The following is a 23964-nucleotide window of genomic DNA, read 5'->3' on the forward strand; positions in this document are numbered from 1 at the left end:
TCCTCTTTGCTAATTCATAGTCATTTCCTTCTAGAACCAGCTGGATGATCTCTTACTTCATTTAGGTTCTTCCTGACCCACATCATCTCTCCATTCCTATATTCCTGTGTTGTGCATGTATTGACTTGTCCTGTTTCCTCTATCATCTTTTCATTCAAGGATTCATTCATCCAACAAATATACCTACTGTGTTAGGTGTGGGGTATCTGAGAGTGGACAAGCCAAAACCAATCATGGAGTCAATAATCTGGCAGGGAAGACAGATGATGTACAGGAAGTAAGAGTTACAAGAGGAGGTGGACCGTGCTGTGGGGGTGGTAAGCTAGTCTGGGTGTTGATGAAGGTCTTCCTACCAAAGCAATGTTCTAACTGAGAACAAAAGGATGTGGGATGAGTTTACTAGGGGAATAGTGGAGGCAGGATGTGATGGGAAAGACCCCGGTGAATATTCAAGTGATAAAAACAGGCCAGAATGACTGGAGCGCAGAGGTGAGGGGAAGATGGTACGCAGGAGGGCCAGAAATGGACTCAGGAGCCATAGTAAAGAGCAAAGAGAAATCACAGAAGGCTAAGGCTCTACAGCAGGGAAATAAGACACAATAAAATGTAATCAGACTGAACTCTTTTTTTCGAACAGCAGACACCAATCTTTCGTTTTCCTTTCTTGTCCTATATGTTACTTGCAAAAACTCTCCCTACCTCCTTTTAAAAAAAATTGTCCTTAGCACTTTCCAAATTGCAGCCCAGGCTTTGGCCACTATGGATACGCGACTTTTCCGTGGGTTCTGTCCCTCTTTTTATAAGCATCCCTGGCTATCGATGTGCTGTTCTTGTACACGCCTTTTAAAATTCTGAACTTGTTAGTGATAGAAGGCTTCTGAGGGTGGAGCCGGTTCTGGAGGTGAGAAATACACAGTGCTGGGGGAGGAAGAAAGATGTTTGGTTGGAAGGACGAATACCTTAAACGCAGGAAGCCTTGGTGGCTGCACGAGCAACACACGGCTCACTTGCTTCAGTAACTTGCAGGAGGACGTGGTGGACGGGGGCAGGAGCACGGGAGCATGGATCTGGGGGCAGCCCAAACCCTAGCTCTGGTGCAGCCAGCTCTGTGACTCTGGCCAAGTTACTTGACTACTCTGGGCTTCCGTGTCTTTTCTTTTTTCTTTCCTTCCCTCCCCGCCCAATTTCTTTGTCATTGTGGTAAAACATACATAACATAAAATTTACCATTTTAAGTGTACAGTTCAGTGGTTCTAAATATATTCATAATGTTGTGCCACCATCATCACCATCCATCTCCAGAACTCTTTTTACCTTATAAAACCAAAACTCTGTATCTATTAAATAACAACTCTCCATTTCCACCTTCCCCTCTGCCTCCGGCCACCACCCTTATGTTTCTGTCCTTGTGATTTTGACCACAGTGCTTCCCGTCAGTGGAATCTTACAGTATTTGTCCTTCGAGTGGCTTAGTTCACTCAGCACAATGTCCTCAAGGTTCCTCCATGTGGCCACATATTGCAGCATTCTCTTCCTTTTTAAGCCTGAACAATATTCCATTTTATGTCTGTACCCCATTTTGTTTATCCGTTCACCTACGCAGAGACACCTGGGTTCCTTCCATGTTTCAGCTATCATGACTAGGGCTGCTGTGAGCACGGGTGCACAAATATCTCTTCAAGACTCCACTTTCAATTCTTTTGGACAATATACCCAGATTTACCCAGTGGAATTGCTGGATCATCTGGTAGCTCTATTTTTAGTTTTTTGAAGAACCACCATACTGTTTTCCCCGGAAGTTACATCATTTCACGTTCCCACCAACATCACACAAGGGTTCCAATTTCTCCATGTCCTTGCTGACACTTGCTATTTTGTTTGTTGTTTTGGATGGCAGCCATCCTAGTGGGTGTGAGGAGCCCCTTGCTGTCTTGACCTGTGAACCACAGGGGTCTTAACCACAAGCTGACCCTAAGCCCCTTCCTCTGAGTGTCTCCTGCTTCCTCCATCTGTATGTGTGTGTGTTACAGCATGAAGGTTAGGTCACGCGGGCTCTTCGCCATCCATCCACAACCTCCTTCTTCAATAGTTTGCGAGGCAGAGTTGGACTGCAGAAACAGCATCTGGGAGCAACTCTTTTTGGATTGGAAAGGAGGTGAAAATGTGCTATTCCATGTCATTTCCTCAGCCATCTTTAATACAGCCCGGTCTTCTGGCTTCAATCAGCAGGAGGGATCGGTAGGCTGATTACGGGATCGTAATCTTGCAGAATGGCCGGTCGGCCTCTCCCCGCAGCCAAGGGAGTGATTTATTTTTGGCTGAGTTAACCCCCAGAGAAGTCAGATTCACACAGACACTTGCTCGGAAGAGGCAGATGTTGCACATGGCTTTCTTGAGGAAACACAGAAGTGCTTCATCCAGGGGATAAAACATTTTACTCAACGGTCTGTCATTGCCTGTGTGGAAAGCTTGTGGCAAGCAGATGCGAGAGGGAAGAACATTTGTGTTCAAAAGCAGAAATAATTCCCCAAACTAAAGTGGTCACAGCAGGATAAAGTCAGCAGGATGAAAGAGAATCATTTCACTTTGGGGAGAACCACCAATGGAAGGGCCTTTCTTTTGGGGGCTCTTTTCTCACTAAAGCAGTAACCAGGCCTTGCAAGATATGAAAAGAACATCTTCCCTCGAAGCCCAGCAGACACAGCCCCTGGCGGCCCAGCCCCTGTGGCTCCGGAAGAAACCCCCAAGAACACTGCTGTCACCATCTGAGAACCAGAGGGGCTGCAGGTCTCGTCAGGAAGGAAGCGGCTTACATGGGAGCAGGAACTTCTCTGTAAACTGTCAGATGAGATGAAGCACATCCAGCCAGCCTCACCGGGAAAGAACCAGAACCCTGGGAAACAGGAAATCTGTGGCAGCAGAACATTGTCGTCTGCCTTCATAACCTGGCACCCACTTGCAGCATGTGCTGGGGGCAAGCTGTCCCGGGCATGTGACGAGCTGCTGAGAGGCCAAAGGGCACGAGGACGGGGGTAAAGCTTAACTCTTCCCGTGCTTAGGGGAATCTCCCGGATGGGTTAGCTGGTCCCCGGCAGTGATGGATACTGAGGCCCCAAAGGAGGGCTCACCCTGAAGGAAGAAGGTGCCTAGCTGGTGAACCGGGCTCCACTTTGATTTTCTCATTTCCTTTTTGAAGTTCAACTTACAAACCTCAGTCCAAATACAAGGCTGGCTGTATTAGTCAAGGTTCTCCAGAGAACAGAAGCAATAGGATACCTCTATCTTTATCTGTCTATATGAGACTTGCCAGGAATTGGCTTACACGGAGGCCGAGAAGTCCCAAAACCCATGGTCTGCAAGCTAGAGAACCATGAAAGCTGGTGAATGGTGTAATCCAGTCTAACGGTCTGAGAACTGTGCATGTGTGGGGGGGTGGGGGGGTGGGGGGGGGAGTCATGGTCTGAGTTTGAAAAGCCCAAGAACCAGGAGCAATAATGTCCAAGAAGATCGATGTCTCAGCTCAAGCAGGGAGAGCAAATTCGCCCTTCCTTCACCTTTTTGTTCTATTCAGGCCATCAGTGGGCTGGAGGATGCCCACCCACGTTAGTGAGGGCCATCTGCTTTACTCAGCCACTGATTCAAATGCTAATCTCTCCCACAGATACCCTGTCTGTGGTGACACACCCAGAAATAACGTTTTACTAGCTGTCTGGGCCTCCCTCAGCCCAGTCAGGGGTGACATGTAAAATTAACCACCCCACTGACCTAGACATTTTCTTTGGCCACCACTGCTGGGCTTATCTTCAGTTTCTGTTGAAATTACTTAGATGTCCATAAACAGAAACTTCCGGCAGGGACACAATATTGAGACCCGCAGTGGAGGTGATCCGGGGGGGCAAAATGTACACTTCCACGTGGGCGTTTTTGGGAACCTTAGCCCTCTCATCCGTGCCGTGTGTGTGATCTGGCTGGTCCCACCCTCGAGCTGAGCCTGGCATTCTGTGAATCCAATGTGGTCCAAAGGAAAGGACAGGAAGACGTCGTGAAGGGTGAGTGTGGGGGTGAGTAGGTGCCTGTGAGAGCATGTGTTTCCGTGGGGGGACATGATTGTGACTTTAAGTGCCGTATTCTCACATGCACTGCTCTGCTGTCAGCATCCTTGCTGACCACACACGGAAACACACAATCCTATCGACTTTAATAGATGCTCTGGCAGACTTGGGCTATGATAACAGTGGCTTGGGAACTCTGAGACTCTGGGTGTTTTTTTTCAGCTTTCACCCATCCTTGTGAGCTGGGTCGAAGTCGGGTTTAAGGGGAAAAGTGCTGAACGCCAGCACAGCAATCCCAGGCATTGTGGTCTGTGGTCTGAGATGGGCAAGAAGAATTCATACGGTGACCGAGTGGTTCCTTTCCGCCTCAGCAGAGTGGGGAGCTGCTTCTGTCCAGCTTGTGAAATTGAAGCTGGAGCTGACCCACCACCGGAATGAAAATTCAAACCCACGCCACCCTTTGGTCTTCAGGATGACTCTGCGCCCGTCCTTACTGCTAGTGGCAGCAGCAAGTCTGTTCCCAGAGAGGGTGCAGAACCTTGACTGATAAGAGGGACAGGTGGTGAATTTCAAAAGTCTTTCAGGAAAACCTCCTCCTAGAGAGTTACAACTGGGGTGACACACCCGGGCTTGCTAAGTGAGAACATCAGGGTTTGGTGTGGGGTGGCGTGGCACTAGGTCGGCAGGAAGAGTGTGGGTATGGGACAGTCACCTACTATCCTGTCTGTGAAGAGTGGCTTCCAAAGTATTTGGCCGGTGAGTCACCAGAAAACTGCTCTCTCTCATTCGTATCTCCACGGGATACTTCACGGCTCTCTGTTCTCCCTAGAAATATGGTGGTGATGGTGGGGGGGGGGGGGCAGACCCTTAGATATCAAAGCCATATGCATACCATATTAAAACAAAACCAAACCAAACCCAGGCCATTCCGTTATTGCTGACCATAGGAATTCAGTATTTATAATTTACATTCTTTCCCATACTTCGCTGTTTTTCAGAAGTGAAGAGCAGAGGTTTATGGCCTCACCAGATCATAAATCCGATTCCTGAGGGTGGAGGGAGCTGCTGCAGGCTGAGGAGCTGCCTTCCGACAGCTTGCAGAATGCGTCAAAACATCAGGAAAAGAACCCAAACAGAGATGGGATCTGCTTCAAGGAATGACAGCTTGACTCATTTGAGGCCACACAAAGGGCTGATGAGGCCAGAGTCCATCTCCTCATATGACACCGGTATTCCTTCCATCCAGCATGCAACCAGCCAAAATCACACAGGGAGTCAACACGTGGAGAGAGGCTTGGAGGTTCGGCCATCCCTAACACAGCGAGCACCTGAGAGAGGGGTCACACTGTCGCCTTCCAGGGTGAGGGCAGACAAGGGCCCGGGCTCCCCCATTTGAGCAGGCTTCTCACTGTCCATGTGTCTGCCACGGATGCCGGCTGGAAGCAAGGTGACGGCAGGTCCGTGGAGGCTCTGGTCTGGCAATGGGGCATGAGACCTGTGCACAAGAATCGATTCAAGGAGCCTGGAGTGAAGAAAGAGCATTAAGCTCTGCGCTGATCCGACAGCCTCTAATGGCTGTGTGCTCTTGGGGCAAATACTTACCCTCCCTAAGCCTCATGACCCCAGAAAATGGGGATAACACCACCAAACTCACTGGATTCAAAGATAATACACATACATACATGCACCTGGACCCACGGGGCAGGCGAGGGGCGGTTTCAGGGATGCTCTTTTCCCCTGGAATTGAAAATACGTGGTGCCTGGCTCAGGAGCAAGGCCAGCTGAGTGCTTCTCCTGCCCTAGGAAGATTCAGGGGGGCGAGGGGGACTCCACCCAGAGGTCTTTCTAAGGTTCCCAGTCCTCTGAAAGCCTGTCTGGGAGGTATGTTAGCAGGGGCCCCATTAAACGCATCCCCTTGCTCCTGGTCTGGATTTTGTCTGCTCCAAAATAAGGTAGAGGATTCTAAACATTTTGAAAGCTGGAGATCTTTCTTAAGCCTTTCCTGGGTTGCAACCATAAAATACCTGATCAGTCCATGACGTATGCAGTCAGAATGACGAGAATGAGCCAAAGCAGCCCTTTGTCAGGTGAGCGGGAATAGTTAAGGTTTATGGTCCAGATTTTCCAGTATGGATTATTACATAAACCCTGCCTGCGATTTGACACTGTAATTAAGGATATTCTATGTATCCTTCAGACATGAAAATACAGTATTTTGGTTCTTGAGTCCTAGATTTTTCTACTTTTCTCTTAAAGGCAAACAAACCTTATTTCTGGTGGTTTGTAAAACCTCAAGTCGTCTTTCCTGAGCATCCAGAACGGGGACACGGCCTAAGTAGAAACACCAGCGTCTGAGGCCTGGGGGAGACTGCACTGGGGGTGGGGGTGGGGGTAGGATAGGAGGCCAGGCAGATCTAAGAAAACCTTCCAGACACTGGGGGACATTATTGGTGCCCACAACTTGCAGGCCCTCTGAACATGTTTTCAGAGCCTTCCAATAACAGAAAAAATAATTAATACCCGGGGCACAGAGGTTCACGTGTGAGCCCAGAACGGCTAAGGAGGCTGGCGGTCGGCTGCATCAGCTGTGAAAGCAAAACTCTTGAGCAAATTCTATTTTCTTGAATGGTGTTCCTGTCCTTGCTGGGTGTATGAGCAGGGGATGGATTTGCCAATGCTCTTCTCCTTGCTCTAAGAGGACAAGAATGCTGGGGACTTAGGAGTCCCTTTTGCCAACACTGTAGGCAGGAAGCTTGCCTGTCACCCACCCCCTTAGCCAGCTAGGTGTGCTCTACACAGAGACTGATTTCCAACCACAGCATCATGATGTATAATCAAAACTAAGCTTAGTTATGGGAGGCCCTGGAGCTACTTGGACCTGTTACAGATCCTTAACAGGGGGAGACTTTAACAACAAGTATTTTCTTACAGAACAGGCAGCTTCAAAATCTACCCAACAAACCTGCAAGAAAGGGAATGTCAGGATAGACAAAGTCACAGATGAACTTCTGAAATGGATTAAAGGCAGTCTTTAGTAAAGAGAGGAAACAAGGAAGATTTTTACAACTCGGCATTCCAACAAACCAAAAAACAAAACAAAACAAAAAACACAAAACCAAACAACTCACATGCAACTGCTTCTCTCCTTTTGACTGACATTCATAAATGATTCCTCTGAATTCACAGAAGAAAGTAAAAAAGCCATATTTATTGCACCAAAAATACCAAAGTTCTAATTAAAATTTTTTGTGACCTTCACACCTGTGATAGTCTTAGCATCAGGTTTAGAACAAAATGTGATCAAGGAAATATTGTAAAAACTGAATTATTATGAGCCAGTAACGAGACTCTGCAGCCCATTGGTCTTAGCCATGACCAATGCCGACCCTTGCAAAGCACCAAATCTCAAATACAACCCTTGCAAATGCACACACACTTATGAAGGAAAGACATGCATTTATGATGAAACACTCACTGATAGACAGAAGTCTCGGCTCTCCTTACATCTTGATTTCAATCACATAAGTGAGAAATATACTAAGGATAACAATAGCTGCCTGTGGGATTCCTGGTTCTCTGACAGCAAGAACGCTATAAATGAAGCCCAGCTGGTGAACTCCGTGGTGGGCCCAGGGATTCTGCAGGAGATGCTGAGCATAATTCAAAGAGCACACAAGTCAAATCCCCGGTGTTTAACATGCTCACTTCAGTCTGGTTCTCAATAGTGAATGGGGTGGTTTTATTCCACCCTGCATTTAGCCTCCCCCCTGTAAGGGCCTGACCAAGTGCACTCTTAGAAACAAACAAAACAATCCCGTGTCCACTTCCAAAGGGAGATCCTGGACAAAAGGAGCTATGACTCAGAGAGGCAGCTTCAGAGGGGAGACCACTAGGGCAACCCCTGATATGTTTGGTAAAGAATTTTATTTTATTTCTCCTGGGTGAGTACTTTACTCATGAGCTCACTACAGAAGACGTTCTAGTGGAAATAAGGCTCGCATTTATGGGATGTCTTTTATCATCGAAATGCTTACCAGGTCAATGAAATGTCCTAGCATTGCCGTGGGAGCAGTTTGGCCAAGTCTTTTACAAACAGTGAAAGGAGACACAAGGAAAGCAGGGAAAGGCCACGGAAAGACCAACAATGACAAAAAGGGAAAGGTATCTAACATGCAGTACAGTGCTACTGATGGAGAAAAAGATGCGAAACACTCTTTGCGCATTATGTCCAAAACAATGGTGTCTTTTAAAAGGGCGGTTTGCAAATGGCAAATGTGAGATGATTTGCAAACGCATCGTTTCTGATATTAAATGATGTCTCTGATCTACTGCCATCAGTGAGAGGTCCATTTCCATAGAAACAAGTAGAAAAGTAGGCCAAAGCTGGCAGTATGGTTTCTAGGAGGAACGGCAGCTGAGGTTCCAGCCAGTCACGGAAAGCACTGGTTTTGTAACCACTGTGTCAAGAGCTTTTACTGAAAAAGGGGGGGGGGGGAAGCTTAAACTCAAAGAGCAGGCACAGACACTATTTGAGGACTTTGCTGGGATTTCAGACAAAGCCACGGAAGAAAAACGGTGCCATGTGTGCTTTGCTTTTCAGATATCCCACAGGAGAGTCAGCTGCCTCGTGCTAACAGGTGCCTCCCTCTACGCTGGCCTTGGAGAAAGGAACGTGCTGCACCAGTCTGACTGAGCTAAGAGTTAGGAGCGTTCAAGTGCCCGGCCCAGCTCTCCCAGATAATGAACTTGGAAATACTCCGCAATGTGGGCCAGGTGCACAGGAAGGAGAGTCGAGGTAGACCACGTATAGGATACTGTGATACACTCTGGCACTCAGTGCTCAGAAAAGCAGAATGCGTGGGGAAATACTTGCAAAGAAAGTTCATGTTGTATCTAATGTTTTAAAAACACCTCTTTCATGGGCTATCAAAATGTAGGTGGGTTTATGCAACAAGCACCTCTGCTGTCTCAGCCCTTTCTGGGAAGGACGGGGTTGCCGTGTGGACCACATGTGAACGCGGAGCCCGGGGGGGAGCCTCAGAGCCGACCCCCCCAGTCACCGTTCCAGGAGAACGGACACAGGTGCCCCTCCACCGGCAATGCGCCCGGCTACTGCAGCAACGCTGCCTGATGCTCTCACCCAAGTGAGCGAGGGCACAGGATGTGACCCCAGCTCTGCATGATTCATTTAACCCCTTCACCCTGGAATTCCTTTGCAGAAAAAGAAAAACATGACACTTGTAGGGTGAAAGATTTCCTCGAAGGGGGAAAAGACATTGAAAACTCTGCTCTGTGAAATGAAGGAAGAAGAGGATTTCTTTAGGCAAAATTAGATCTCTAGGCCAATCAGCTGAGCATCGGCCGCCTGTTAGAGGAAAAAACCCAGCCCGGTGGATGTAACCACATGAACACACAATGACGATCTTGTTCATTTCCTCTGGCTCACCCGGGGATCGGAGGAAACAGAACGTGCGTCTGTAAGCCCTCTAAAATACCTCACTTCCCCCTCTGCTCACTGTATAGAGCACGTACGCATTCACATCAACCTCAAGTCACTTGAAGAATCCAGTGACTGCTTACAAACGGTGAAAAATACCAATACGATGCGAAGAAACGAGCATTTCACAGAGACTCCTCTTTGATGGACTTTAACGTGAATTATTTTATTTAAAACAGGAATCCATCAGAGGTGGTGAACTATCGGGGTAAGTAAATGTGCTAGAGCATGGCACGGATGAAAGGTAATACTCACCAGCACCTCACATGGGACTAAAAGACAATGAGCCACACAGCACGGAGGAAAACCAACACCATGGAGAAGGCACCTGGCTAGGAGAGAAGCCCGGCGGGCACTGTGTGTGCACTGTGGATACGTCGGGACAGACGACACTGGGAACGGATGGACCAGGTTCTGACCTGAAGCCCGGGAGCCTCTATGGGTAGCGAACCTTTCCTCAAGCCGGTTTTCCACCCACCGCACACGGTATAAGGTCCTGGAGAGGGGACGCGTTTGCAAGAGAGCAACAAACACTCTCCCGCGTTTTATCTCCGGGAGAGAGAGGTGCCCTCCCCAACTCAGTTTCAGCAGTGGCTTCTAACTTAAAACCGTACCAACAACGATAAAATAAAAGACAGAATAGGGGCCTGAACTCAGACCCATCGGTCGAATGGGAGAGGCAGATTCATAAAAATAAAGTCTGGTCACCAGTCCAAACGTGCTGCGAACGCCCCGTCTCAGTGACTCGCGACCGCAGCGGACCACAGTAGGTGCAAGCGCGGCGCTGCCCGGGGCAGCAGGGAGGGAGCCGCCGCCCCCCGCCCGCCAACGCTCCGCACGCCTACCCGTGACCGCACGCCAAGTGCTGAAGTTGGAAGAGACCTTGAATTGGCAAAGGATGCCTGGGGTGGCCGGGTCTGTGGGAAACAAGACTCACGCTCTCAAAGAATGACCCCCGAGCCCCCTCTCCTCATCCCGATGGCACTGCATGTTTGCCCTCCTCACAGGGAGAGCCACACCATTCTGTTTCCCCTCTCAGTTCTAGGCACTCTCTGGGACATCTGCGATGAGCCAGGTTCTTCTCATTTCTTCCCCACTCCGTTGGTGACTTTTGACTTGGAATGTCGATTCCTTCTTCTGGAAGAGTGGCTTTCGTTGTTGCCTGGATGCTTGGGTGGGCTGTCCTCAGAACCTGGCCAAAGGAAGGAGAATACGCCGTCACCCTGGCTTGCGGGGAATTGAGGGCTCACTTCTCAGATTTGCAGTTCTCCCTGCTCAGACCTGCCCAAAGTGCAGGCTCTTCTGCTGATACTTGCACTCCATCTAGTGGCCTCATGAATACACAAAGGCAAGGCCCAGAAATACAGCTTATGCCTGCGTATGCAAGGAGAAGGGGGTGGGGGTGGGGGAGCTTCCCGAAGAATTTTTACATTCTTGCTGTGTAAGGTGGACTGTTCTCATGGTGATGGGCTCCAGAACGGAGAGGACAAATGACATCAAAGCACAAGGAAGAACAATGAAACTACAGGGGTGTCGAGTCTACTCTCACAAGCAAAGGAGGCCTCACCTAGATTTCCATGCCTTGACCCGTTTACACACTAGAGTTTCTACATCCCCAAACTGAAAGGATTCCTGGCTTTACAAAATGAAAGATATTATGCCCTCTATCATCCGATCCAGAGAATACCTTTAAAAACCAGGCCCCTGCTGCTCATGACAGCTCTGGAGCCTCCCACTGAAGATGCCACACACCTTCGTTCGAGATGCTCACGGTCTGCAGGGACACACTTATTATTTGTTTGGGACCTCGGAGAAAAACTTCCACATCAGCCGGATGCTGAGCTGCCAGCAGCTGTCAGCCAGGTGGAGGGTGAAAGTGGAGGGGAGCAGGCTGCGGGTGGGCCTTCCACGTAGTGGGGTGTAAGGAAGGCTTGCGAGAGAAGCAAAACTGCCTGGCATCAGGCTGCCTCTGCCCTGAGGCTGAGCACAAGGCCACCCTCCAGCCCAGCAGTCAAGCCAGACAGTTCTCTGCTCCAGGGCTCAGATCCAGGCCCTCCACCCAAGACAGCCACTAAAAACATAAGTTCCCAGAGTTTTGGTCTCCATTGCAAAGGCCATTTGGCTTAGTCCAAGGGATTCTTCGATCACTCTGAAGTTTTTTCTTTCTTTCTTCTTTTTTTTTTTTTTTAACAATTCTGTCTACCTTTCCTTTCAACATACCTCTACCACTGCCTACTTCCTGCAGTCTTTTCACTGGAGAGGGGCTTAGAAGTGCCAAGAATCGATCTGTGAGGAGCTGGTTCTGAATGAGGAAGCCCTAGGGAGCCCCTCAGCCCGCTAGTATCAGCATTCCAAAACAGGGTGCCCATCGACCCCTTGATTCAGGTGCCCAGCCACTCAGCAGAGAGCGTGCTTGCCTCTTCCCTGGAAAGGACTCTGGAAAGCTTGACCCCCAAAAACTCAGGAAAGCAGTGCAAATGGTAGTGCTTTCCTCTCCGTGGGCCCACGGCCTCTTGGAGCAATTCTGTGAGCTCAAATTCACCATCTCCAGCATTCATAATTCTCTCCCTTCAGCCAAGGCTTCTGATTGGCTCATAAGAACTGACAAGAGATTACTGTCCAGTGGAGCCTCCTTGGTGTCATTCCATAAGCCTAATTCTTTAAAATAGCCAGGTGGCCCCAAATCTTTCCAAGAGGCTCCCTGCAGAGGCCAATGGGAAATTCCTGGCTCCACTACTGAAACCTTATACTGGACTGCCTCTTGAATAAATGAAATTAAATTAATCCACCTCTTCTGAGAGACCTCTCCTCCTGGTACGTAATTCTTCCTAATCCTTCTCACTCATGACCAAAGCCAGGAGGAAGAACGTTACCATCAGGATGCCTGAGACAGGTGCAGGCCTCATGACATTTTCCCGTCTTAGGAGAGGCAGAACCACACGGCGCCTCTTCTTATGAGGCAAGTTTCTTGAGCAGATCCTGCCAGTATTTGGCAGGTTTCACGAAAAGGTAATGGAGGACATATGACAAGAAGGTCTGAGAACCTTCAGGGCATACATTTATCAACATTCAGAGGATAAATACTGATTCCAAATCTCCTTATGGGGCCTCAGGAGGAAGAGAACTCAATAAAGTTTTTGAACAATGAGTGAGAGATACCTTTTGAGCCTTTCCCATGAGACCAGGAGATGTCTGGACTGTAGGTGCCATCTTCACACTCTGAGTACGTCTAGGGAGAGAGGGAAACTTAGTGATGGAGCTTCAAGTACTCTCCGGGGTGGGGCAAGGCCAGCAAGTGAGGCTGCTCCGCCCCTGGGTCACCAGCAAGTGGCAGAACCTCCTCACACTCCTGTTCCTCAGCTATAAAACCACAACTGTCTCCCAGGGGCTACAGCATCAATCTTCTAGAAGTACTGGGGTCAGTTCCTCAGACTTAAGATATGAATCAAGGATGAAAGCTGTATTTTACTTAAGAAGGTATTACACTTTGTGGTAGACTACCAATGTAGCATGGTGTGTTCAGCCTGCTCACGTCTATTTCCTAACTGTAACCCCTGTGTCTTCTACGAGGTGGGCAGGGCAGGCGTTTTATGAGGGGGAGCCCCAGGCTGGGTCACAAAGAGGCCCGCACAACGTCCAAGAGCTGGGAAGAAAACCCAGCCTTTCAAAAACCAGTCCAGGGCTCTCTGTGTGATTTTATTTTTAAACAGACACATAACTGGGTTTTAAACCCCTTACAAAAGGAGGACAGAAATAGTGACCTATTGAGCAGGGCACTCACAAGCATGGGCAGCCACTGATAGGGGACGAATCCTGAACTGGTTGTTTCCGCAGTGGCCAAGACTGAAGGTGTGTGCTCACAGTGCTGGCCACGCCATAGTCTCAGATGAACCCCCCCACCAACGCTCCAAGCAGAACGTGATCATTTTAAAGTGGGACCCTTCCATACCTTTTCTCGGTGACCATAGTGCTCTGCATACCAAACCATGCCATAGAGACACAGGAAGGTGGTGAAAGCCTGGAAGAGAAAAACAAGCACATTTCATACACAATGTTGCACCAAAAAAATCCCATTTCCCAGGATTTCAGGGTTTCAACAGTAATGCATACAAGACGGCTCGATGTGGCTTTGCCATCTCTCCTAGGACACCGGTTACACAGTGGCAGAGATGAACCCCAGGAGACGAGTGTGTGTGTGTGTGTGTGTGTGTGTGTGTGTGTGTGTGTGTGTGAGGGGGGGGGGAGGGCATCCCCCAAAGCTTCAGACACGAGTCATGATGAGAACCTAGTGACTACTTATGATGCCGATAATCAGAATGCAAGATCATTTTTCGATGGCGGATAAGGTGGGATGCATTCTCTGCACGGCTTTGCAGGTTTTTATATACTTTATGTCTGGTTCTCATGGCCCATCCTCTGCCGCCAGCACTGGGAAGTTAAAAGGACTCAGCTGGTAAGCTTCTGTGGGGAAGAGGAGTTCTAAATGAGAAGGGAGTTTCATTCAGTCTGGGATCACAGTGTCGCTGGAGGGCATCGAGGACCGACGCCCATGGTGTCTGAGTGGGTGGCGGGCACCGCGGGACACAGCTGCCCATGTCTCTGCACCACTTTCTCAACTCCTTTTTTGTCTCAGCGGCCCCACCCCAACCCCGGTTCTGGTTGCTTTTGTTTTTCCTCTTTGAGTCCACAGGAAAATACAGAGAAAACAAAACCGCTTTGGAAGCAAGCCCCAGAGTGAAATGAGAAGGGAGTGGTCTGTGGGTACCCAGAGGCAGGGATGACCTCTACTTCCCCGACAACTCCCCACCCACCTTGCACCGCACCCTAAATTATACTCTAATTTAAGCAAATAATAGCATCTATGGAAATCCAAAGTCTTCAAATGTGCCAAAGCACTAAAAATCAGGGAGAAGTTTCTGGTTGCCTTGGTGGAGCAATGAAGGAGAGAGGGAGAGTGAGGACAGAGGAGTCCCCGCCAGGCCCTGCAGCCAAGCCTGACCTTCCCGACTGTAAGTGAATCACCAAAACAAAACTACCCTTGTCCATCCCCGTTCTGTCTTCAGGATGCCTCGCCTCGGGAACTGACTGACACCGGAGAAAGAAAAGCATCAGGGGAACACTTGAGGGTGGAGCCGAGCCTGCAGGGAAGGCGGGTGGAGGCGGGGGGGGGGGGGGGGGCTCTGAATTCTCATCACCCCAGCGTGCAGTCCAACTCTGGCCCAATTCCTGTCAGTCAGCCATGTTTATGGAGTGTCGGCTGGGTGCACAGTGTCACCTTAAGTGCAAAAAAGACAGGAGTCCGAGTACTCTGGAGGGCCTCCTTCTATGTCAATGAAGTGGGAATACTGGCGTGGTGGAGACATGAAATGTTAAGACTCACTGGTTCATTTTATTTTAAAGCCATATGCAAGTGGGCGTATATCTGCAGATGAGGGATTTAAAGAAAAGGAAGCTCATATCCTCCCCCATCAAAAAATTAGACAATGAATGAATATATTAAGATGACAAAAAGAAAATAACTTCTAACCTTTAACATATTCTAGGACTTGCTCAAAATTTCTCATCTACACCACCATTAAATGTACCATTTTCATGGGATGGAAAGAGTGGGGAAGCCTAGATTTGCAGGGTGTCAAGCTCATGTAGGTGTTCCCTCCTTTACAAAGAGCAAAATAGGCTGTCTTAGGTTTGGGGGTAGGGGGTGGGGAGTGGGGGGCAGGTTCTACCTCCCCAGACCAGAAGGCTGGCCAGATAGCTGTCACTCCACTAGACTAAGGGGTGGTGAACTCCGGGCTGGCTGTCATTGCGAATTCCGCCCACTGGAGGGCAGGAGTGTGGAGCTCTGCCTTCCCCAGCCCTGTCCCCGAGAGGGCAGGTGGGGGCAGCTGGGGCTTGCTCCCGCAGAATGGGCTCTGCAATTTGCAGGCAGGCAAACACTGGCAGGTGGTGAGCAACAGGTGCTTATCATCACAATCGCCACACAAAGAGCCTGCCGTGGTGGCCAATTTACCACTTCCCCCCGGGGTACTTAGAGGCCCATTTCACACTTGTCCCGAGGAGACAAAAGCTTTTAATTTACAGGTTTGCAATCACACCTGTGAAAATCTAGGCGCATATCCACTTAAAATGTCAAGGCCTGGATTTAAAAAAGCAATTGTACAGATTTTGTTTAAAGAAAGGGAAAGGAAAAAAAAGAGAAAGAAAAACACGTGGGAGGAGGGCCAAGGCAGCACACAGCCAGGGGGGTGTGGTGGCAATAAGGCCGTAGGCCTGGCTTGACTTCCAGTTAGAGTACGGAGCAGGCAAATTTACATAACTGATGAGACAACTGCTGAGGAGAAGCTTACTAACCAGCATACGGCATCTCTGCTTCTGCATTCATCTCAAGGTCCGGATCTGTTCTCTTACCAAGCAAGGGGAATAATTAGGGGCTGTTTCTCTGGCCACACTTCTCTCTCTTATTGAATAAGGTGCACCTCACCCTCCTGAGTTTGAGATCAATCTTGATGTTTAATAACGGCCCTGAATATGGGCAGTGGGGACCCCCAATCATCCCAGCCACCGATGGCCTCTTTTCAGGCCAGGTCCCCCTCCATGGCACTCATCACTGATAACACTCATCAGGGGATTCGGCTTGGTCTTCAAAGGCCTGATTTCCTGGGGCTGTTTCTCAGGCCCGGGGCTCTTAAATGCGTATGCTCCCGAGAAGCCCATCCTCAGCCAGTTTTTCCTGCCCCGGCTCGGTTCCCCTAACCCAATCCCAAGGCTCCAACCACGCCCTGCGCGCCAGTGGCCCTCAACTCGTTCACCTCCACTGCTGACCAAGTCTTCCCAGTGTTACTGGACAGACTGGAATTTCCAATGATACAGGACACCTTTGCCTCCAAGTTCTAAGGGTCCCTCAAACCCCAACACCCTAATCAAATTCATCTCCCCGCGACGCCTTAATCAAATTCATCTCCTTTCACTCAGCGAGCTTCTCTGATATCCCCCAGTCTGTTACTGCCGCCAACAGCCACCCAGGGGCACACACTAGAAGCCCTGGAGTTCCCCTCATGCTATCACAAGGGGCCATGTGGCGTCCTGTGGAGCTGATCTCTCCAAGGGCTCTCAGATACAGCCCTCTGGGGCGCCTGGGGGGCTCAGCCGTTAAGTGTCTGCCTTTGGCTCAGGTCATGGTCCTGGAGTCCCCCCATGGAGCCCCGCAGCAGTGGGGAGTCTGCTTCTCCCTCTGCCCCTCACCCCACTTGTGTGCGCTCTCCCCCCGCCCTCTCAAATAAGTAAATAAATAAACCTTTAAAAAGAAAAAAAATGCAGCCCTGTCTCTGCGTCCTCCCATGCCGCTGCCTTGGGTCAGCCTCTGTCATTTCTTGCCTGGGACCCTCAACACCCTCAGACAGCACCTCTCCTCCCCCCAGACTCTCCCACACCATGCAGCCTCTCTCTGTGAACCAGTGTCTTCCCACTGAACGACAGACAGTCCTTGGATCTCCAACTACAGACACACAGGAGTCCTTCCGAAGCAGATGTCCCTTGTCCCCTCCCCCACACCTTACTCTCCTCCTCCCACTCCCCCGAACAGGGCGCCGTCTTCCTGAGACGCTGGGCACGGGCACCGCTGCATGTCTTTGCATGTGCCAGTCTCTCAGCCTGCCTGGATGTCGCTCCTGGCCCCTATCTCTTGAACCCACTCCTTTATTCTCCGTGCATTTGCCAAGTGAGTCCTATGCATCAGAGACTGTATTAGGGTCAGTGCGGACAAGGGGACAACAAAAACTTCAGTCTTCGTAAGCAAGAGGTACAACGCTGACGGGAGAATGTAAACAACTCAGAATGACGTGACACTGAGGTTAGAACTCAAAGAAATATGTACCAGGTGCGACCGGTCCCCCAAGGGGACGTAACCAGCCCGCCTGGCTGGGGCGCATTTCATGGAGGGCAGGAATTTAGTTTGGTCTTGGCATGAGTCACTGGGTAGAAAAAGCAAGGAAAAGCATTCAGATGGGGGCAAAGAAAGCACCCTAAGTGAAGACAAGAGAAGTCTGGAAGGATGATTCGTTGAGGTGACTAAGAGCAGTCTGGGGTAGCCCGAGATTCAAGTCCAAGAGGGTGGGTATGACGAGCGCTCCAGGCGAAGACGGTCCTAAACACACCCGTCAGAGTTCACATTCAGCCGGTAGGTTTTGTGGCGGGGATTCTTCCTTCTTGATACTTCTTTCTACACGGAGGAGGCTTTGCTGGTATAATATTCCTGCTTCTCTCTACCCCTCACTCCTTTCGCAGTAGAGTTCTCTCTATTCACGGACGGGGGAATCTGAAATAAGGAGGCTGGACATTTCCTGTCCTTCCTTGGGTGCTGGGCCACCCACACAGCGGGAGGAGGCCTGCTTCCTGAGGCCAGAGAGTGTGTCTCATTCTGGGCCTCACTCTTCCGAAGCCCCTTGTTGCCGTGCATCTAAAGCTGATATTGAAAAATGTGAAAACTCAGTAATAGAGATGCTATGCTGCTCTCCACGGCCTTCTTTCACCCTATCTTTTAAACTATTCTGAACTGAAAAATGTTGTATTATTGGGCCTTCCCCAGCCCCCGACGTTAGGCTACGGTTCTGAGCGGGGAAAGGGATTCGGATCTGAGTCCTGGAAGATGGCGTGGCGGCAGCATAGAGAATGGCGCCAAGGAGCAGAATGGGGAGGAAGTGCAGGTTCAGATAGCTGCAAGGACAGCGCGGATGGGGGGGTGGGGACAGAGCTGGATGGACTGAACCTGGTGACCCGCTGGTTTCGAGAGGGACAGAGGAGAGGAAGCAGCCCGAGGTTTTTAGCTGGGGCACCTGACGGACGGGAGAGCAGCCACTGCAACCCTTCAAAACCCTGCTCACACGGTAGGTCCAGGGAGACTTCAGCATATCCCCAGCTCGTGTGATGCTCTCTAGTGCTCCCTCAGCTCTAGGTACACATCCTTTATACTGTCTGTCACATAGGAACATGATGAGTTTGCATGGGTCATTCCCATCCGGACCTGGAGATCCTCGGAAGGGGAGACCCTTGTAGGGAGAACAGGAACTCTCTTGCTGGGCTGTCTGGATGTGGGCCCTAGCTCTGCCACGTACTATCTGTGTGACCTTGAGCCAGTTGGTGAACCTCTCTGGGCCTTTATTTCATCTATAAAAGATGGCATATAAAGTACCTCCCCTCCAAGTAATCCTCAAACATGCCATTCATGAGAAGTGCTTAGACCAGCGTCTGGCTCACAGTGAGCATTAATATAATCTTATCATCACCGTCTGCTATCTGTGCAGCTCCAGCATCAGAGGCTGCTTTGATGAACACTCAGTAAACGTCCTGTGAACAAATGACAGACCTGCAGGGACCACGCTGGGTGAAGGAGAGACCGAAGCGGTTCACGTCCTCGATGAAGTGACAATCACACAGGCACCAAGGCAAACCAAAAGTCACCAACGCAAGGGAGCGTACACTAAGTGTCAAATAAGTAAAACAGAAAAGTCTCCAAAACTTAGAGAGGCTGGAGGAGCCCCTGCAGGGCAGATGACCGGAGAGGGCTTCTTGGCCATGGCCTTGGAAAGACCTTGCTGGCCACTGATTCTCCAAGGTGGGGCTGTATGCGGGTGTTGTGAGAAGGGATGCTGCCTCTGTCCCAGGAGCCCTGCCTCCTGCCTCAAGCTCTCGGTGGTCTCCAGGGCTCTGGCACCAGGTGAGGGCAGCACCCGCCTCTGCCCGCCCTCTGCAGTTGGTCCTGCTACAATTCACGCACCGATGCACGTGCCAGGGAGACATGTGAGAAGCACACGGTTAAAATCTCCAGGCTCCTCCGACGCGCTCCCCTAACCGATCCTTACATCTAGTCTCACTGGGATGGAAAAAATACATTTGAACATTCATTCTGGTGTACAGGTACAAAGGAGATCGTTATTCCCTTTCACTGTTCAAGATAAAACAGGACAGAACAGGCTGAAGGTGCTCTGGCACAGTTCAGATTTCTAACAAGTGACCCTAAAAATAGATGCTGTGAAATGAAAGGCAATAAAAAACACCTTAAAAATACAAAGTTTAGTCTTGCCAAAAAAAAAAGACCCGAATCTGATTAAGCCTCTAGATTCAGCTACTAATTTGCAGAAAAAAAAAAACAAAAACAGAGGATAAAAACATCTGTTAAATCAGAGTACACTAGAAAATCAGTAAAATCCAGACTGTGGGAAAATGTACAGGACAACAAAGCTAGGTCCTTCGACAAACTGTAAGAGAGAGACAGGAAAAACTATGTATCAAGAGACTTAAAAGGCCTGCTGACCAAGTCTAACAAGTGGATGTTGATTCAAATAAACTACTAAAAATACCAAATTTTAAAAAACAGTAGAAGTCTGAACATTGATAAGTATTTGATAGCATTATGAAATTATTCTTTTTCAGATGTGATAATGGTATGGTGGTTGCATTAAACAAAAAAGTATTCTGACCTTCTTTTAGGGATGCATCCTGAACTATTAAAGGTGGATCTGTTTCAAAATAATTCAGCATGGGGATGGTGGGTGGGGAATACAAGGAAACAAGAAATCCATGAGGTGGCCATTGTTGAAACTGGATGATGGACGGGTACCTGAGGGGTCGTCTACTTCCACATACATTTGAAATTTTCTATGATTATAATGAAAGCCTGAGTTCATTTTCTGGACCAAGTAAGTGAAAAGTGAAGAATCTTAAGCTTAAATGTAAAATAAGACTTTTCTCCAAAATAATAAAACAATTTAAGAAGAGTAGACACAGAACGGTAGGTTAAGATCCTACTTTACTTTCTTTTTGTTTAATTTAAATTCTATTAATTAACACAGAGTATATTATTAGTCTCAGAAGTCAAGTTTAGAGATTCATCAGTTGCACAGAACACCCAGTACTCATCACATCACGTGCCCTCCTTAACGCCCATCACCCAGTTACCCCATCCCCCCACCCCCGTCCCCTCTAGCAACCCTGTTCCCTACAGTTCATAATTTCTTATGGTTTGTCTCCCTCTGATTTTGTCTTTTCTTTTTCCCTCCCTTCCCCTATCAGAGAAACACAATTATCATATGATTTCATTCATATGTGCAATTTAAGAAACAAGACAGAGGATGGGGGAAGATCTTACTTCATTTTAAAGAAGAGGAAAAAGTCCCAGGACAGTGGAGCTAGAGGTCCCCAAGGGCTCTTCCCTTCAGAGAGGAAGATCATCCCACAGGGCGTGGCCCATCAAAGTCAGTCTGTGGGGCAGAAACTGCATGGTCTGAACACCTACAAGAACATCTTACGTGGCCTACAAACCACAGTCTGTCATCTTGTACACAGACCCTTGAGCAGCCACACATACGCTATGGGGCACTCTAACTGTCCTTGTCCCGTCATGGAGCTGAATTCCCATAAGTGAAATAAATGCACGTATGGTGCACCTGCAGAAGGCATCTGACCAGCACCTGCCCAGGTGACCTGTTTTGGATGTTGGGTGGTCTCATGTGTTTAATCTTGACCTTTAGACTAGTGGCCGGTTTTGGGTTATTAGAAGTAGAAGGTCCTGTCTGCAAATTTCTGAAAGAACTTGATGCACAAGGGTTGTCGTTATTGTTGTTTTGTTTTTTTAAAGAGACACCATGGGGAGTGTTGCTAACACTTTTGGGTAAAAAAGTAATGACTTACCACACAAAGAAGCCAAAGCACAACATAGAGTATTTGGGTCTTAGAGAAGAGATCTTGTCCAAATTTTATGCACACGATAGCTTCCAGGAAACCAATGACCCTAGTCAGACGGAACAAGAGATTAAATATTAATTCTTCTTATCATATGCATTATACATATGCATATATACAGTGCAGGGCTGAGCAAATGCATTACCAGAAATATGCATTATTCCATCATTGTACACTGGTAGCAGGCTCCCCACAAAATGATACATGTTCTATTCCACAGCAATTTCTTCAGAAATAACATATATATTAGATTTAATACAAAGTTTATTTTATTGTTTTTTCTTAAGACTTAATTTTTTTAGAGCAGCTTCAGGTCACAACAAAACTGAGGGCAAAGTAGAGAGATCTGCCATATACCTCCCTGTGTGTCACGACCCCTCCCCCAGAAGGGTCCATTTGTTACAACTGATGAGGCTACGGGGACATATCATCACCACCCGAAGACCACAGTTCACATTGGCGTTCACTCCTGGTGTTGTACATTCTGGGGGTTTGGACTAATGTATAGTGATGTGCATCTACCATTATAGGACCCTGCCCTAAAAACCCTGTGTTCTGCCTATTTGTCTCTCCATACCTCCCCAGATATAATAAAATATTTTTCACATCTTCCTTTCTCCCAGACCAAATACTTTAAGAGCCGGAAGCCTCCAACTCAGCCTATCACCATTGGGATGAACTGTCACTGCCCCTGTTGGAACCCACTTATTCTGCCACTCGATCTCTTCAGCTGTTGGCAAGTTTTCCTTGTCTCAGGCTGGTATCTGCCTCCTTTTGCCCATGGACCCTGTCCTCCAGTCATACAGGGCGAGTTCGAGCCTTCCGAGTAGTCTTTCAGTGACTTGAAGGCAGCAATCACATTCCCTCCCAGACTTCGAAGCCTTTCCAGATTTAATATTCCCCGTTCTTGCTGACCATATAAATAATCCTTTATCCTCCAAACATAAAAATGTTAAAGAAAACAATTTTGTTTGACTCTTTAGTTAAAAGAGCAAGGTTCTGCATCTTCACGTATGAATATAAAGATGAGATCTTTACTAAAGTTCAGAGGTTGAAGGTAAGAACAGAGGAAGTGAGGATGATAGCGCTGGCTGTGTGATCCCAAAGACTGCCCAAGAATGCTGATTTCACACAACTCCACGTTAGGTGTTCCTAACTCGAGATGGAATCTGGTCAATTAGGGATTGGTGTAGTTGCACAGATACTCTCTCAAAAGGCAAGAAGGGGCTCAGGAGGTCCTTGGTCCCCCTACCCAAGGGCAGACACAAAGGTCACTGACATCATCAAATGTATGGATGGCTCTAAACAACGGAACACCTCAAATCTGAACCGAAGCAGAAAATCTCCTTAACGCATCATTAGAGAGTTTGAGGTTCTTTTCCCTTAGCCCCGACCAAACAATGTTTAGGAGTGGTTGGCTTGAACCTCTAAAGACCACCTCCACCCCACACCACCCCCAACAAAGCATCATTTTCTCTGGGATACAGTGCTGGGCTGAGTGTCACCAGAATGCTCAAGTCAGGACTGTGAGCTGACGCTAGATGGCAGCACAGCACAGGCAGGGGCCTGGCGGGGAGGGGGGGACTCCGAAAGAATACTTAACCTTTGGCTGGGGCTTCCTGAAGAATTACAAGAGCAAGTGCTCAGCCCAGGAAGTCAGGGTGCTCATCTGCCCTTCAGCCAGACGAAACACCGAGTTTACTGTGAGAGTTTTGGGTACTCTACTCGATCCAGTCACCTTTCAAAACCACAGGAACTAGGGCTGTGATTCTCAAACTTCTATGACCTGAGACCCACAGCCAAGAAACACATTTTTCTTTGTGTCACACACACACACAAAACTGAAACAAAAGTTCCACAAAATAATTTGTTCCTTTACTTTGATATTTTTGTATTCTATTTCGTTTTAAGAAAATGCTGGTCAGAACCCACCTAATTGACTTCATAATGGGGGGAAGTTAAAGACAACAGAGCGTTTCAGTCAGGAACTTCAGGGTTAGGATTTGCTCCCTCGTGCTGAGGGATCTTAGCTAAGCTGTGGTACCTGCGTGTGGCCTTCTCAGTGAGCACGTGACCACTGAGCAAAGTTCCGTGGCAGGAAGCGAGGGGAAAGCGGAAGAGATGAGGCACACAGCAACATGGGTCTTGAGGGCCACGTGAGGGTGGGGCTTTTAGTCTGAGGAATGGTTTCGAACAAAGGGCAAAGCAAACATGACTCAATTTCCATTTTAATAGGGTCATTCTGGGGATAGGAGCAGGGAGGTTTCTAATGTGGGGAGAGGACCAGGGGAGTTGCTACGGAGGTGTGAGAAGCAGTGGGAACTGGGATGCATTAAACCCAACAATCACATGGACCTTTTCCCACCAGTCATTGCCCCCCACCCATTATCCCTGGCCCCCTGAGGGAATCCTGATAAAGTCCTTACGGAAGGCTGACGTTACTTTGTACAAGACCCAAGTGGCTGCTCATTTAGGGCTGAGTCCAAAGGCTTGGGCACACAGGGAGCCCGTGTTACTGAGCCTGTCAGCGGCAACTGCACAACCTCCTCACCAAGGGGGTGGGGTGGGGCGCAAATTTACATCTCTCTGATCTTTACCAGACTGAACTCAGTGGCCAGATCCTGACTTGATGGAATTCAGTCGTGGCTGTTACTCTGTTTGATGCCTCTGCCCATCCTT

The 23964-nt window shown here is 48.7% G+C and overlaps 1 protein-coding gene across 1 annotated transcript in view; it reads right to left on the reverse strand.

The window, feature by feature from the left end:
- Positions 1-9689: 9689 nt before the first annotated feature.
- Positions 9690-23964, reverse strand: part of PTDSS1 (phosphatidylserine synthase 1) — a 62865-nt gene continuing 48590 nt past the window's right edge. Inside the window, exons 10-13 of the mRNA XM_028109471.2 lie at positions 21235-21334; positions 13499-13567; positions 12709-12778; positions 9690-10741 (exon numbers count right to left, since the gene is read on the reverse strand). Of these exons, the coding sequence (XP_027965272.1) occupies positions 10632-10741; positions 12709-12778; positions 13499-13567; positions 21235-21334 (349 nt within the window). The 3' untranslated portion in view covers positions 9690-10631. The remainder of the gene's footprint in view (positions 10742-12708; positions 12779-13498; positions 13568-21234; positions 21335-23964) is intronic.

The sequence above is a fragment of the Eumetopias jubatus genome, unplaced genomic scaffold (genome assembly GCF_037043125.1).
Source record: "Eumetopias jubatus isolate StellerSeaLion01/CBP00866 unplaced genomic scaffold, mEumJub1_p1.0 scaffold_4, whole genome shotgun sequence".
Classification (NCBI taxonomy): Eukaryota; Metazoa; Chordata; class Mammalia; order Carnivora; family Otariidae; genus Eumetopias; species Eumetopias jubatus.